We start from the raw sequence: 17,440 nt of genomic DNA on the forward strand, positions 1-17,440 counted from the left end.
AACCTTGGCGTCCTCAGTGCCCTGGGGAAGCCCAGCACCTCCCAGATGTCTGGGGTGACTCAGGTTCTCCTAGACATTGTCCGTCTCTATTTCAGGCTTGAAGGTATAAACTTAGGATGAATCTTTCAGAATTCATCTGAAAAAGCATGTCCATGTGGAAAATCATTCTAAGGCAAATCACCTCTCTTCCCCAAATGTAATACATTTTCTCATGTACTTTGCAATATGACACTACATTCAAGCATTCACGGGAGTCATACAAGAAAGTACTTCAAGCTGGGGAAAGAAGTCCTTCAGCAGCTCATCATCTGTCTTTTAAAACTGTCTTTAAAACTACTTCCTAGGAGACTTCCCGACATAAGATCATGCCTAAGCATTCTCAGGATTTATCTCACAATTTTTTTTTCCCATTTTTAAAATGAGTGTGGGTAGCCATTCCCTGCTCCAGGGGATCTTCTCAACTCAGGGATCGAACCTGGGTCTCCTGCATTGCAGGCGGATTCTTTACCATCTGAGTCATCAGGGAAGCCATTAACTCACTAGTTAGCAGCTAATTCAGACATGATACTAGTAACGGTGTTGAGTTATTAGTATGCGGAATAAGAACAAGTTCGAGCAAGTGCTCCAGAATCCTTTCAGAGAAGCAGCCACATCTAAAATGAAGTCCAGAAAACCATCTAAGAGTCTGTCTTCTCCCCTGGGATCTCGCACACTACGTGGGCCCTGAGCCATGGCGGCTCTGAGATCTCCCACTGCCTCCAAAGGTTAAGCAGTTCCTTGTGCTTTAACAAGAGAACCCCTTGCTCCGCGGTCCTCGCAGCATTTATCAATCAGCTCGCCTCACCTTTCCGAGCCTTTCTTGCATAAGCTTTCTTCCTGTCCTGGCATTTTCCTCAATACCAAGTCACACCTCTCCTCCTCCTGAAACTCTAAAGGTGCTGCCCTTCATATGTGAGATGAAAGCTAGTAAGACCCTAGCTTCCTAATGTTTCTCAGGGGCTGGGATAAACCCACACTCGCCTATTTTCTCTCCCTCGTTTCTGCGACCAACAGCACCTGCTGGAAAGTCCGTGGCAGGACAGGCGACAGGGAAGGTCAAGGAATGAACAAACCCCTCCCGCTGAGCCCGTAACAGGGGCTTCCCTGGGGTCCCTGCAGCGACGGGCCACAAGCGCGAGCCACTCGGACGCCACCTGCTCTGAAGCCACTTCTTGGCCACTCTCCTGGCTTCCTCTTGAAGCCTCTCAGCCGCAAGGAAGAGCATTTTCACCTTTTATTCAAGTTTCTATGTTCCTGAAACTTCTCCCTTTATCTTTACCACGTTCTGCTCTCAGCATCCTTGAAAACAGATGCACTTTGCCTTGGGGCCCTTTGGCCTTCTTTTTCTAAACGTTTCCTTAACTATTCCGCCAGTTCCCCCAAGCCCCCAGTTGCTGAGAAACCACCACTATAAATAGCTTTTATTTATTAGGCACTTACTCTGTACCAAGCATTGTTCTAAGGGGCTTACACGGGTCAATTCATTCCCACCACTCCCACCACAGCCTTCCAGTGCTGATACTGTTACCATCCATTTGACGGAGGAAGAAAGAGAGGCCCTGAAAGTTTGGAAACATGCTCAAAGTCACGTGGTTAGCAAGAGGTGGAAACCAGAATTTTCCTCCAGAATCAAAAGTGGATGACCTTGATCAAGATGCAATGACATTGACCCTCGGTCTCCTGCTCCCCACACAGAGCATCCTCCCAAGTATCTGAGGAAGACGTCAGGCCACTCCTGTCTCTGCATCTTGGCTTCTGGATTGCCTCCCGCATGTCTCTTCTCATCCCTTCAAGGACCAACCCAGATGCCACTTCCCCGTGAAGGATTTTCTGATGAAATCTCCCCGCAATGCACCGCTCCTTGCTCCACATGCTCTGCCATCTCCTTCTGTACATCGTTGGAGCGGGTCCCCAACTCCTGTTAGGCACCAGGCCACACAGCAGGGAGCCAGCGGCTGCTCCCCGCCACGAGCATTACTGCCTGAACCATCCCCACCTCACGCTGGTCCACGGAAAAACTGTCTTCCATGAAAATTCCCTGGTGCCAAAAAGGTTGGGGTCCACTAGGTTAAAGAATCCCAAAGGTTCATAATTCTTGAGTCTGCATCAGAGTCTGCAAACAACTTTAGAGCATGGATCAAGTAAATTCATCTGCAAATCCCCACTGTTGAATATTCTGTACCTCTCAATAAACTCTGGTCTAGTTCCTTTGCTGTTTTTAATCGCTAAGTCATGGCCTACTCTTTACGACCCCATGGACTGTAGTCTGCCGGGCTCCTCTGTCTTAGGGATTTCCCAGGCAAGAACACTGGAGTGGGTTGCCATTTCCTTCTCCAGGGGATCTTCCTGATCCAGGGATCAAACTCTCATCTCCTACATTGCAGGAAGATTTTTCAGTGCTGAGCCACCAGGGAAGCCGGTCTAGTTCCTACTAAATGGCTGATAGGATTTCATTATGATAGTTTTGTGATGGGATATTTTTATTTTAACAAAGTCCTAAGCCAGAATTCAAGCCATCATGAACAAACATTCTAAGAAGTAACTAGAAGATTTTTTTTTCTGTATATAGGAGAGGCTTTACCTTATCTTTGAAGGTCACTTGGGGAACCTGCCTACTTGTACAGCTGAATTTGGTTCTGCGACAACAGACAGCGTGGGGCCTTCCAACGGAAAGGGACTAAGTCGTCTCCTTCCTCTGTACCCCCACCCTCCTGCCTCCCACAACGGCCCTGAACACAGGGGAGGAGGGAAAAAGGCTAAAACTGGCAGAACTGTGGTGTTGGAGAAGACTCTTGAGAGTCCCTTGGATTCCAAGGAGATCAAACCCATCCATCCAAAGGAAATCAACTCTGAATATTCATTGGAAGGACTGATGCTGAAGCTGAAGCTCCAATACTTTGGCCACCTGATGCGAAGAACTGACTCATTGGAAAAGACCCTGATGCTGGGAAAGACTGAAGGCAGGAGAAGAAGGGGACGACAGAGGATGAGATGGATGGCATCATCCACTCAATGGACATGAGTTTGAGCAAGCTCTGGGAAACAGTGAAGGACAGGGAAGCCTGGTGTGCTGTAGTCCATGGGGTCCCAAAGAGTCGGACACGACTGACTGAACGACAACACTGGCAGAAAATGAGTTAAACTGAGATTCCTGGCGAACTGTCTGCAAGGTGAAACCCTTCTCTCTCATGGCAACACTGGCTGGATTTCCTGGCCTGGCGAAGGGCAGAAGTGGGTTATCGCAGCATGCCACCCGCCTGGGAGCCCAGCCAGAAACAACGGCTCAGTCCTTGCCAGCTCGTCTCAGGGCCAGGGCTGGGGGAGCTATTGTGGCGAGGCCCTTCCGAGTGCTCCCCCGGCTATAATTAGAATACTGCAAGGGGGGTTATTTTTAAGAAACACAAGCCCCAGGATGATGATTCAGCTGGGTCTGCACTTGCCCAGAACCTTGCACATCAGATCCAGGGTTATTATTTTAGAACAATGTATTTCTCCAAATCCTTCCCTAGTCCAAACAAGGAGGTCTTTCCCTCTGAAAGGCTCTCGGGTGCCTTCTATTTTAGGGGACGCGGGGTAGGGGCTTCAGGTTTCCTTGGGTGCACTTTTGTGGAAGGAAGGAGGGGGCACTTCTCTCCACGCAGAAATGGACTGTCCCAGCCTCATGTCAATGTCAGTGTATCTAAGGGTGAACCAGGCTGACTGCCTGATGGCCTGGTCCTGGGTCCACCCTCAGGCCTGCATCCCAGGAGCCAGCTCAACGGAGCTCTGCAGAGCGGGAGGGGGTCGGGAGAGGGCCTCCTCTCTACGGTTCCATAGAGAAAGCATTTTGTGGGACGTGCCACTGGTATTCACCACATACCCTAGTATGGGCTAACTGCATCTAGACGGTTCAGGGACAGTGACCCATCTCCTATGTGCCCCACCTGGGGCAGCCTCAGGGCCAAAAAGAGCTTGGCTAGACTGGACGGCAGCATCAGGGAAGCCACAAGCAGCCTGGGAATCACAAAGTGATGGAGCGTGTTGGGGATGTGAGTGGGGCGACAGCCCAACCTGGGGCTGAACGAGCTGGTGTGTCTGTGTGAGACCGGGCTTCAGGAGAGAGGCCATAAGTGGAGGAAAAGCCTAGAGGGTCCCGCCTAAACCACCCAGGTCCCTCCCTCTCCCTGGGACGAAGGCTGTGTCTGGGGCGTCTCCTCTCCTCACACCCCTAGCCCCCAAGCCGTCACTGGGCAGGATGGGTCAGAGGGCCTGAATGGCAGTCGGCCAGCAGGGCTCCTGGAACTTGGGTACCACTTCCTCATTCACAAGAACTTACTAAGCCACCCCTGGGCTTCCCTGGTGGCTCAGACGGTAAAGAATCTGCCTGCAATGCAGGAGACCCAGGTTCGATCCCTGGGTCAGGAAGATCCCTGGAGCAGGGAATGGCAACCCATCCTGCTCCGTATTCTTGCCTGGAGAATCCCACGGACAGAGGAGCCTGGCAGGCTACAGTCCATGGGGTGGCAGAGCCGGACACTGAGAAATCAACACACTCAGACTTTGTGCCAAGCACCTTTCAGATCGTGGGGTCACCAAGACAAACGGCCGGTCAGTGAAGCAAAAAGCCATTCCCCTTCTTCTAATGGAAATGTACCCCTTCCTTCTCCCGGGCGAGTGTGAGATACTTCAGGGACGCGGCCCAGCTAAGCCCAGTTCAGGGCTGGCTGCCTGACGGGGACGCACAGGCCACTGGGCAGGCTGCTCAGGCTTTTCGCTCCTGCCTCCCTTGAGGTCACAACCCCTCACACGCACGCACACGCCCGTGTTCACAGGCGACACCCTCACACACTGCACACCCACAAGGACCAGTTTAGCTGGACTCTCCGTGGTCTCTGGATTCTAGAAAGCGATGTATCGCAACAGTGCAACGTTAAACTTTTCAGTCCTCGGTGTTAAGGGTGTGTACGTGCGTGTGTGTGCTCAGTCGTGTCCAGCTCTTTTGTGACCCCGTGGACTACAGCCGGCCAGCTTTCTCTGTCCACGCGATTTTCCAGGCAAGAGGACTGGAGTGGGCTGCCATTTTCTCCTCCACGTTAAGAGGGTGGAAGAGATTAAATCAGGGGTGGCATCAGCCCAGCATTCACAAGTTCAGGGAGACCCAAGGCCCTCCTCTCTTGTCTAGTTGGGCAGGAGTCAGGCCAGGCCAGACTCGATACGCCTCGGGGAGGAACACTGAGGGGGGCTCCCTCCCACCTGCCACCGTCATTCAAAGCCCCCCCCTTCTGACATTCCTCCCTTTCCAGGATCACAGGCACCGCTGCCGGCAGCTGAGCGGGCAGACAGCTGAGGCTGCTTGTGACCAGACAGGCCCGAGCCACGAGGGATATGGCTCTGGAGAGAGCTCCAGCCCCCTGGCCTTTCTTTCAAGCCCTCCCCAGGCAGGAGGCTCTGGCCAGAGACCAGAAGCCAAGGCCACTGAGATTCCCAGGCGTGGATTCCGGCTCTGACCTCACCTCTCCTTTCTGGGGCAGAGAGCCCCTGAGGAACCCCAGCCCTGCGTGACTATCTTCAATCGTCAGCCCTGGAGGCTCCTGGCTCACTCTGCCAGAGGCAGTCTTTCTCAATAAGGCCCATCACTTCATCTTGGTTTCTTCAAGCATCTCCGGGCACCTTGGACCACACGAAATCCCCCAGGGGATGAAGCAGGGAGGGCCTCTGAGTTGGAAACTGCCTTCTCTGGGTGCCTGAGTTGATGAAACCCCACTTCGTCCGGGAGGTTTGACTTCTCCCTCCACAACCTTCCTAGGTCTCGCTCCCTGTGTCTCCTCTACGTTCCATGTGAAGGGAATTTTCCCCTTTCCAACCACCCCCCACCACCCACCCCTGCCGGGGGAGATTTCCTCACTTGGAATCTAAGGAGAATGACTTCTTGGGGCCCATTCAAAATAGCTTCAATGTGATCAGACCAAGGACCCGAACCGCTTCTGACTTCATTATGACTTCACTTAGAAATGACTTAGGGCCTCGCTCAGCCCCGTTGCCTGGAGGCACCTTCATGAGCCTGGTGACAGAACAAGGCAGGAATTCCTTCATCCGGCTGTGGCCCAGCAGTGAAAGGAGGGCTCTCACTGGGCTGAGTAACCTCTGTGACCCTGAGGGTCTCCACGGGGCAAGCAGAGCCCAGCAGAGCCCAGCAGAGCCGCGGACCACCCTCGAGATGGATGACAAAGAAGGGAAATCAAAGAGGATGACGAAGGGAAGAAAAAGGCATGAGCAGCAAAGAAGAGAGGGCACCAGGCGGAGGGAGGAAAGAAGCCTGACGGGCAGAGAAGATAAAGATGTTCCCATGGGCCCTGAGGGGCTCTTGCCCCAGTTCAGAAGAATGTTCTCGGGGTCACTCGGATTGGCAGGAGCTGCCTTCATGGGAACACAGGCAGCCCAGCCAGAAAACCACTGTCCACTCACCACCACTCTCTCGGGTTCAGCCCATGGATCAGGAAGCCAAGACCTGGGGACTGTCAGAGATGGAAAGGACCCCAGGGAGCATTCGGGGTTCTCAGTGGGGGCATTTTAGGTGGACTGGTTCTTTACTGGGGGGCGGGAATGGTCCTGAGCTTGGCACGACATTCACCCTCCGGGCCCCCAGGCACTCATGGGCAGCATCATTATAAAACTCTCCTTTTCTGCTGCACTTCTAACCTTTCTCCCCCAGGGGGCGCCCGGGCCCCTGTTGAGAATCTCAGCGAGACTGAGGCCCACTGTCCTCAAGGAGCTGGTTTAAGTTCACCGAAGGTCTTTTCCACCTACATAGCAAGCTCGCTCTCTCTGTTTAAGAACCACAGGAAACAACCTGACTGTTCTGTGTGGAAGGTTCTTTCAGTTCAGTTCAGTTCAGTTCAGTCGCTCAGTCATGTCCGGCTCTTTGCGACCCCATGAATCGCAGCACGCCAGGCTTCCCTGTCCATCACCAACTCCTGGAGTTTACTCAAACTCATGCCCATCGAGTCGGTGATGCCATCGAGCCATCTCATCCTCTGTCTCCCCCTTCTCCTCCTGCCCCCAATCCCTCCCAGCATCAGGGTCTTTTCCAATGAGTCAACTCTTCGCATCAGGTGGCCAAAGTATTGGAATTTCAGCTTCAATATCAGTCCTTCCAATGAACACCCAGGACTGATCTCCTTTAGGATGGACTGGTTGGATCTCCTTGCAGTCCAAGGGACTCTCAAGAGTCTTCTCCAAATGTTTTTTAGACACTCCCAGAGGAGCAGAGAGGAGGCGGAAGGACTGGGGGGCGGAGGGGTGGGGGTGGGAGTCCCTGTTTCTCTTTCGGAAGGAACGCTGTCTCAGCTGACACTAACAGAGTCACTGCCATTTGCCCTCCCTCTCAGCTGACTGTCCTGTCAACCCAGTGACACTGATGCTCCTTTCGAGAAGGATTATTCAGACAAGTGCAAAAATGGCGAGGAATGCAGGGCTGGAAGGAGCCCCAGCTGCAAGGAGGAGGGGGCGGGGGACGCAAAACCACTAAAATTATCCACACGCACAGACAGGGCTGGGACCCCACAGCTGAAGGCCTCTTGCCTGTTATGGTAACTCTCCCCTCTTGGGGCCACTCCCCAGCTTCACGGCAGCACCCGCCACATTTAGAAATGACTTGGCATTAAGTGGTGCTGAAATAACAACTCAGTAACAGTCACCAAACCCTTCCTGGTCCTGATCATGCTACACACGAAGAGGCCTGGAGTTTGATCGAGTTACTGGATCATAACCACATTTGTTACTTTCTCGTTTCCTCACCCAAAAGCCAGATTACCTGGAGAAAAGCCTGCTTGGGGAAGGCCATGAGTAGAGGCTGGGAAGCTGCTTTTCTCCAGACACACCTCTAGGAACCAGGCCGTCCTGGGTCCCAGTCTGTTGCAGTGGTGGAAGCTGGGATCTGGAGAGGGAGGGAGGAGCTTGGTGCCTGGCGCGTCTCATGGTCCCCACCTCCCACAGCCTTCATGTTACTCTTGTCTCCTGCATCCCTCCTTCCCTCTCTTCTTGCATGGGGGCCCCTGTCATCCCTTATCCTGCCCTGCAATCCGGAAGTCAGGGTTAAGGAGGAACCGTGGAAGAGACGCTGCCATCCTTGTAACATCTCTGTGCGTGCGTGCTAAGTCGCTTCAGTTGTGTCTGACTCTTTGAGACTCCATGGATGGTAGCCCGCCAGGTTCCTCTGTCCACAGGATTCTCCTGGCAAGAATACTGGAGAGGGTTGCCATGCCCTCCTCCAGGAGATCTTCCCGACCTAAGGATCGAACCTGCGTCTCTCTCTTAAGTCTCCTGCATTGGCAAGCAGGCTCTTTACCACTAGCGCTACCTGGGAAGCCCTTGTAATGCCTCCATCCACTGTGAAACTCTAGCCAAGATACTTGCCCCCCAGATTCCTCTCCTGGCCTCCAATTGCTGCGAGCAGAGAAAAGCAGCAGCAGGAGCTTCCACCAAGAATAACCATGATCTTACTGGACTTGCTCACATCAGAGTGTCCACAGGAACCCACAAGCCACCTGGGCTCCCTGGCTGGTCAAGCAGCCAAGGCCACCTGGTCCTAGTTGTGGGCCAGAAACCCCTCTCCCCGAATTCTGACCCTTGGGAGGAGTTTATGAAGACCCCTGGGAATCAGGGCTCAGCCCAGGAGAAGGGGCTACCAGCAGGGGTCATGCGTCTCATGGGATTCGGGGGCTTGTTGCAGCCCCTCTTCATCATTTTGGAAAAGTCTACATTTCCACTGAACCAAGAGCTGTCACCCTCTGTGGTCCTGGGGCCTGCCCAGCTGGAGCCGGGACCAGTTCAGGGAATGAAGAGGGGTGATGGACTTGAACTGCACCTCCCCGAAGGTCTTCCTTCCTGACCTCTCGGTGACTACTGCCCTCTCCGCAGTCTTCCTCCCCGTCCCCAGGCCCACTCCCACGCCTCGGGAGGGCAGGGGGCCCTGACGCTGGAGGGTGGCTGTGCGCTCGCATCCATGGCAATCTAACAGCTGTCCGCTTCAGGCGCCAGCGTGCTCGCTTGCCTTGGCTGCGTGACAAAGTAGCCGGAGATTAGGGCAGGGGCATGGCCTGGGCGATGACTGAGGTCAGGACTTCTCTATCTGGCCCCCGGGGGAAGGACCCATTGGGTTCCTCCCAGGGTGACTTCAGTGGGGCCCAATCACAGGCCCACGCCAGGGCCACACCCTCTGATTTCACAACAGCAACCTCAACTAGGCAGGGCTGAGCCCCTGATCCACGCTCGATGGCCTCATCTGCCCCTCTCAGCAGACTTGACATTGTTATTTTTCGAAGGTCAAGCCCCAACTTGGTTCTCCCACAATGCCTGACCAGACGCTGGCTCTCCAGGTGGCATCCCTAGACCAGCAGCACCAGCATCACCCCGGACCTGTTAGAAGGGCACCTTCTCAGGCCCCCGCCCAGATCTGCTGCATCAGAACTGCTGGGGGAGGGGCCCGGCAATCTGTGTTAACAAGCTCGCCTCCTAGTGCTCAAGCGTTAAAGCGAAAACCGCTCACTCATGTCCAAGTCTTCGTGATCCCATGGACAGAGGAGCCTGTCCATGGAATTCTCCAGGCAAGGATACTGGGAGTGTGGTAGTCATTCCCTTCTCCAGGGGATCTTCCCGACCCAAGGATAGAACCCAGCTCTCCTGCATTGCAAGCAGATTCTTTACCATCTGAGCCACCAGGGAAGCCCTTGCGAACAGGGTTATACCATCCTTCCATCTCTCCTCAGCCGGGCCCCGTGTGCCCAGTTTTCACCCTGTACTGATAAGCCGCTTCCCCACTCCCACCAGATGACTCGGCCTCCCTCCCAGCAGCATCAGAGCCACGTGATATACAGTGTCAACTTCTACCCCCTCATCGCCCCTAAGTCCTTCTGCGCTGTCCTCGGTGTGCACAGGTGGATGCCTTCACGCTGACCCTTTCTCCCACTCTCTATTTCTTCCCCATCTCCTATGCTGGGTCTTCTGCTCACACACTCAGGACTCTGACATCACTTCTTTTCCTCTTTCTCCTTTCTTTCCTGGCAAACTGATCCAGCTGTCCCTTCCAAGTAGATGGCTCTAGAGGCAGGATCTCTATTCCCCAACATCCTTGAACTCCACATCTGCAATTTCAGCAACTTCTATGACATTCCCTCCACTCCCCTCCTCCATGCCTAAGAAGCACGTCAAAGCCCACGGTCCAAATTCAAATTCCCTTCTTCCTCCACTCAAACCAGCACCAACACCACGACCATCACCAGCCGCTTGTCATCCCGACTTTTGTCTCTACAACCAGCTTATAAGATCGTATGGGCTTTACCATCCCTGGGCAATCACGGTAACTCTTTGCAGTTAAAAACGTAATCTTCCTTGGACTGCAAAGCTCCCGTGGATCCAAGTAAAATGACCCTAACAGGAATTGCCTTAAAAACCAACGACTGCCATCCTGTGCACAAATCCAATCAGATAGGATAACCATGCAGATTAAAGGCTACCCTTCCCCTACTCCAGGGGCCACCAGATAGATTCCCATTTTGGGCAGGGCCCCTTACACTCTGCCCCGTGACCCTCTGGGAAGGGCTTCCAGGTCCATAGTCCTCTGAGACAACGGCTGCTTTGTTCAGTGACAGTAATGAATGGATGTTTGAATCAGAGAGGACAGACAGGGTGAGGGTCAGGATCAAGGGTGCTGCCCAGCATCAGGGGCAGGAATAGGGTCAGAGGCTGTGTATGACAGGTCTAAAGCCATCCTGCTCTCTAAAAGGACAAACCTATGTTGAAACCGCCGGGAGTTACTGTATAATACAGGGACTTCAACATGTCCTACTCTGCGACAAGCCAGAGGGGTGGGGTGGGGTGGGAGGGGGGAAGGCACAAGAAGAAGGGGACATACATACTTATGGCTGATTCACGTTGTTGTATGGCAGTAGCCAACATGATACTGTAAAGCAATTATCCTCCAATTAAAATTAAAGAAAAAAAGAAACCACTCTGATCTTCAGTTATAGGAGCACTCAACCCTCCCCTTTCAAATCCTGGGCTCCAGTCCCAAGACCTTCCTGGCTGTTGGTGCAGAAGCCTGGGACTGGCAGTGGGAGGCGGCACAGAGATGAACAGGAAAACTTCCCTGGAAATGACAATACTCCATCCTGTCCTGTTCTTCCCCAGACCGAAGCAACGCTCTCCTCCCCCACGACCTTCCCAGGGTGAAGAGGCCTGGGTTCCAGCCCCAGTTCTGTCACTGACACAGCACAAGATCTTTTGGGCCCTGGTTCCTTCCTCTGAAAAGGAAAACTAAAACTCTCTCCTCCCACTACAGGAATGCCGTGACAGTAACAACATGCGGTGTAACACAGTTCACCATCCACAGATCCCTCTTATCACACCTTCCAACCTGAGCTTACAGCACCCTGTGAGATGGGCAGGAAAAGCATTCTGATCCCCTTTGGCGCAAAAGGAAACTAAGACGCCCCCAAGCATTTGCCCGGGCTGCAAGGCGAACGGGCAGACGCGCCGGGGCCCCTCTGTGCCCTGCACCCCTGGGTCCCCCCCACGGTGAGAACCCGTGTGACAGACACAGCAGGCTACTGGTATTCATCAAGGCAGTATTTTTGCCCCAGGGTACTTAAGGCCCACGTATTTGCCGGGGGATTATCACTGGCTACTTTGGGCAGCCTCAGCACCTCCAATCTATCATTTCTTAAGTGGATCATTTTGATCTAAGAAGGAGGCGAGGAGTCACCAGCTTCGAGGCTAAAACAGAGGAGGGTACAGCCAGCCAAGGAAAGAGGGGAGGCCGAGCGCTGTTTCTGATGCCACCATCCACGGAGGGCGATCGAACTTTCTACTGGGCACAGAGGGCTAAGGTTCTATTAACAGGCAAGTTCACCTCTTCTAACGTTCTCATTTTTGGGGTGAGAGAATGTGAGCCCAGAAAGGCTGCATGACATGTCTAAGGCCCCACAGCTCCGTAAGCAGCCGAGCTGGCTCCAGACCCCGGCTTCCTAACTAAGGCCAGGGCTCCTTCCAGGCTCTTCTCCATCTCACGGCGTCTGGGGCTTATCCCTCCAGCCGTGTCTCCATCTGACCGTCAGGAGGGTGAGAGCACTGGGGGTGACATGCATGGAGGACCCTTTTCCATCAGAGATGTCCCCCGTGCGAGAGGCCCATCTCTTGGAGATCACCGTTTGGTTCGAATGCCAAGCCCAGGACAACCCCACGAGTGTAACCGCTGGGCCTTGAGTTGGGGCATGGCGGGGGGAGGGGAGGATACTACTCACGACTTGTCTCGCCTGCCGAGCCGTCGCGGGGGGCTTGCCTGCCTCCTGCGGGGTGACAGGGATTTCCCCCGGCTTCTCACTTGGGTTGGAGAGTGGGCACTTGCAGGTTTCAGGATCTGGAGGAGATAGGAGGAGTCACCACGCTGGCTCCCCAGGGACCCTCTGTGCCTTCCTAAAGCCCAGCATCCCAGCCCCGCCCACTCGTCATCCCAGCTGCCCAAGGCCCCGGGCTGGAAGACTTCCGGGAGGAGGTCTGCGCCACCCAGGGGCCTCTCTCATGAGGCACCTTGCTGCAACTAGAGAAAGCTGGAGGGCAGCAACAAAGACCCAGCATGACCAAAAATAAAGAAATAAATAATGAAATTATTAAAAAGTTAATAAAAAGAAAAGCCAAGAAAGTCTCAGGCAAACCAGGATGAGTGGGTCACCCTGCTGTACAATTTATCAGATTATACGGAGTCACGTTTTATCTCTGGTTGGCTTTGTGAGTTGCAAAGCCCTTGGGCATAAAATTCTGACCTGGTTTCAGAAGGTCACCACAAGAAGCAGAGGGGCCACTGCTCAGAGGATGACAGGATGATCCTGTGCCCCTTCCCCCATCACAGACAGCCCAATGCCTCAGCCTCCTGGGGCTGTTTGGTTGCTCAGTAAATTCCCCTCTTGTGAAGACAAAGTCCCATCCACGTTGCCCCAGAAGCCAGTTTGTTCTTCCTTGGATCCTTCCACCCCACATACATGCACATGCGCATGCGTGCTAAGTAGCTTCAGTCATGTCCAACTCTTTGTGACTCTATGGACTGTAGCCCACCAGGCTCCTCTGTCCATGGGATTTTCCAGGCAAGAACACTGGAGTGGGTTGCCATGCCCTGCTCCAGGGATGGAACCCTCTTCTCTGCATCTCTGACATCTCCTGCATTGGCAGGCAGGTTCTTAGTCGCTAGTACCACCCGGGAAGACCACACGTGTGCACACAGTGGGTTCAAAGGATCAGGAATCTCCATTCCAGGGAATTCCCGGGCGGTCTAGTGGTTAGGACCCCACACTTCCACTGCAGGGGGCCCAGGTTCGATCCCTGGTCAGGGAACTAAGATCCCACATGCTCATGGTGCGCCTAGAAAAAAAAAATCTCCATTCCAAGTCCTACCAAGTGAAGATGACAAGTCCCCAGGTGCTAAACACAACCAAGCATGAATTCTGCATAATCCCTTTCTCGCGTGGACCTCGGTGTAGACACAGCCCTCAGTGACTCCACGAGCCCCGGAGGCGCAAGGACAAGCAGGCATCCTGTCCCCTTGCCAGTGACGCGGTGGATGGAAGAAGGGCTGATGAGCGTCATTTATAAAAACTACAGCAGGACGCGTGCTCCTTTGCTTGCTACTGGGACACCAGGTCAGAATTTTATGCCCAAGGGCTTTGCAGCTCACAAAGCCAACCAGAGATAAAACATGACTCGGTATAATCTGATAAATTATACAGCAGGGTCACCCACTCATCCTGGTTTGCCTGAGACTTTCTTGGCTTTTCTTTTTTTAGCTTTTTTTAAAAAAATAATTTCATTATTTATTTATTTTTGCTGCGTTCCAGCTTTCTCGAGTTGCAGCAAGCAGGGACGCTGCTACCCTCTGGCTGCAGCGCGGGCTTCCCTGGTGGCTCGGAGGTTAAAGCGTCTGCCTCCAACGCGGGAGACCCGGGCTCGATCCCTGAGCTGCAGTGCACGGCCCACCCCGTGCGGTGGCTTCTCCTGTTGGAGAGCGCCGGCTCTAGGGCACCCAGGTTTCAGCAGCGGTGGCTCTCGGGCTCTAGAGCTCAGGCTCAGTAGCTGTGAGGCACAGACTTAGTTGCCCCGTGGCATGTGGAATCTTCCCAGACCAGGGATCGAACCCATGTCTCTTGCACTGGCAGGCAGATTCTTAGCCACCGGACCACTAGGGAAGTCCCCGTCTTGGTTTTAAATGCTGAAAGTTTTATGTCTTTGGAAAGCCCTAGGTCTCAAGGAAACTGACATGATTGCCCACTCTTATTACTAGGACAAAACAGAACAAAACTGGAGCCTTAGTATACAGTGATTAACAGTTTAGATTAACTCGCAGAACTCAAGGAACTACAGGCCAAGACTTTGATTCAGCTACAAAACCCACATGGACTTTAGCTCTGATTTTTAAAGTAGTAAATGCAAAGAAACTTAAATTGTCCATGTCAAAAATCAAATCTGATAGGGTCCACATGGGGTCTCATTGATAAGATGGCTCTTTATGTTGACCTCGCAAACAAAGGATAAATCACAGCGATCTGTGAGACTGACCAAATTGCCCAAATGGCATCCTGTTATCTCACAGGTGCCTATCTTCTCAAAGCTGCAAGACCACCAGATTCCAGACCTCCGGCTATGTGACCATCCCTTCAGAGAATTTTTCATTGGTGGGGTATAAGAAGGGCTCCATCAGAAAGGGAGAACGCTGGTTCTCCTTAAGAGCCAGTCACCCTCTCTTTTCCCTCTAATAAATTTCCTTTTCTTGCCTGACTGCCGGGCTCACTCTCTTTTTCTCTGCACTCGCCTTACAAAATCCTTTATGAATTTTTTATTATTATTCTATTTTGGCCACACCACGTGGCATGTGGAATTTTAGTTCCCTGACCAGGAATTGAACTCAGTGCTCTCTGCAGTGGAAGCTTGGAGTCTTAACCACTGGACTGTCACGGAAGTCCCCAAAATTATTTAAAAGGGTGGCTACTAAGCAAGATAACCTTGAGAAACTTTTGACCATCTCAGAAACACGGGGCACGTGTCTAGAAAGAGACAGAGAGAGAGAGAGGGAAAATGAAAGAACGGTCTTGCGTCCCGTATCTGCCTCCCTTGCACCTACCTTCATTCTCATGTCCCTGGCGTATTTCTCCAGCTCCTTCCTTATGTCAGCCCTCAACATTTTTGAGACATTGAGGACCAGCTGCTTCCACTCGATGGGCTGGAAGCTATGAGGCTCGTGGGGGACATAGAGTCCAATCTTGACCTTCTTGACTGTGTGAAGATACTTCTTGTAGGAGTCTTCAAAGTCAAAGATGAGGTCACTCAGAGTCCGAAAGGTCAACGGCTTGTCCATCAGCTCAGCCCTTCGGCTCATGCCCAGCGAGCCATAGTGGCCATTGCAGTAAATCCCCAGCACGACGTGGTGAAAGTAGTTTCCTGAGAAGTAGGTTTTAAAGCTGATGGGGAATCGCTCGATGGAAGGCTGTCCATTCGTTAAGTATCTTAAGACAATCTGAGTCAAGGAAGAGAAAGGAGGCCTTGAAGATACCAGAACTTGGACTCCCAGGAAGGGGACGTGGATCACACGGTCAGGGGATCCACTCCTCTGCCTCTGAGCAGACCCAGACCTCATCTTTCCAGATCAATCCTCTTATAGGAATTCACTCGCTATCTTTGAGATACCTGCATCTGGTGCACACCAAACCAAACTTACATGGGACAAAGAGCGGAGATTTCCTTTCTTCTTTAGTAATTAAATAAATACAAACACAACAATCACAAGGTACTCTTTCTTTACCTGGTGCTCTACAGGGGATGACGAGCTATTAAAAGTTGGTTTATGTCACTGGAATGATGTTCTCAGTCATTAATTCTGACTCGGGTATGTGGAGCAGACCAGAAACTGAAGGCCTCTGCAACGGTGCGGGGAGAACTGATGACCAGAGTCAAAGCAACGCAGTGGCGATGGAAAAGACACAGACCAACCGATGGAAAAGGAAGCGCTGGGATGGTGTCAGGATGCGTCACACCCGGACCTTGTCTGCTCCTCTCACTGGCCCTGGCACACCCATGCCAGCAGCCTTGGGTACTGGCTGAAGTACCCAGTGCCAAGAGAGCTGCCTGCAGCATCCGAACCCCGGGCCCCCCTCAGTCCCCAGATCACCGGGTGACACAGCTCAGCTCTCTCCACGGACTGGCTCATTGGGACCGAGCCATCCAATCTCTCTCTATTAACTCAGTTTGGGCTCAGCAACTCCACAGCCTACAGCTTCAGGTAACTGCCCCACAGACTCCAAACGCTGCAATGATGGACAAGAGGCACCACACCCTCAAGTCTGTCTCCAGGTCTCCAGACGGTCCTGGTGTGGCTACGGTGACTCATCCAGCCCTTCTGAAGAGAGACACTAGAAATTCAGATACACTCTGTTGAAAACTGCTGGTGTCACCAGGCTTTTGCTAAAATAAGTAACAAGTCAGGCTCTTAACTGGCTTGGCGTATGAGTGCACGCTAAGTCGCTTCAATCATGTCTGACTCTTTGCCACCCCACGGACCATACGTAGCCTGCCTGGCTCCCCGTCCATGGGATTCTCCAGGCAAGCAAACTGGAGTGGGTTGCCGTGCCCTCCTCCAGGGTGTCTTCCCAACCCAGGGATCAAACCCGTGTCTGTTACATCTACCTGCATTGGCAGGCAGGTTCTTTACTGCTGGTGCCACCTAGGAAGCTGGCGTGTGCATGGTAAGTAGTAATACTTGGTAAGGGGGTACAGTTCTCTACTCTCTTGTCTTCACCATTTCTTATCTCTGCTCCAATTCACTTTCTACACAGTGGCCAGAAAGATCTACTGAAGCCAAAATGAGGCACGTATCATTCTTCTGCTGAAGTTTTCAGTGTCTCTCACCTCCTCCAGGACTTAGTCCAAATCCCTCCGCAAAGTCTGCCATGATTCAGCCCCTGCTCGCCATCCTCTGTGCTGTCTCATCTCCCCCACACACTGACCTACAGCTGATCCGTGATGATTTATTTTTGTGGCTGCACAGCTTGCAGGATCTTAGTTCCCCAACCAGGAACTGAACCTGCATGCTTGGCAGCAAAAGCACAGAGTCCTAACCCCTGGACCGCCAGGGAATTCCCAACCTATGACATTTTTGCAGGATACACCCTGAGACCATAAAGAAGCCACAGGTCTATGCCCACTGCCCTCAGCACATGTATTCCCCCAGAATATGAAGTCAAATATAACTGAAAAATTTAAATGACCTTTAGATTACATCTGACTCATTGGAAAAGACTCTGATGCTGGGAAAGATTAAAGGCAAAAGGAGAAGGCGGGAGCAGAGGATGAGATGATTATAGTAGCACGGACTCAACGGACATGA

The 17,440-nt window shown here is 52.7% G+C and overlaps 1 protein-coding gene across 4 annotated transcripts in view; it reads right to left on the minus strand.

Annotated features, from left to right (window-relative positions):
• Positions 1–17,440, minus strand: part of VASH2 (vasohibin 2) — a 38,951-nt gene that overhangs the window by 3,434 nt on the left and 18,077 nt on the right. For 2 of the 4 annotated variants that reach the window (XM_043923223.1, XM_043923221.1), the window contains 3 exons: positions 15,182–15,563; positions 12,318–12,433; positions 7,832–7,954 (listed from right to left, as the gene is read on the minus strand). In XM_043923223.1, the coding sequence (XP_043779158.1) occupies positions 7,832–7,954; positions 12,318–12,433; positions 15,182–15,563 (621 nt within the window). The remainder of the gene's footprint in view (positions 1–7,831; positions 7,955–12,317; positions 12,434–15,181; positions 15,564–17,440) is intronic. The other 2 variants (XM_043923224.1, XM_043923222.1) reach the window with 1 other exon arrangement.

Source organism: Cervus elaphus, chromosome 14, assembly GCF_910594005.1.
Source record: "Cervus elaphus chromosome 14, mCerEla1.1, whole genome shotgun sequence".
In the NCBI taxonomy this organism is placed as follows: domain Eukaryota; kingdom Metazoa; phylum Chordata; class Mammalia; order Artiodactyla; family Cervidae; genus Cervus; species Cervus elaphus.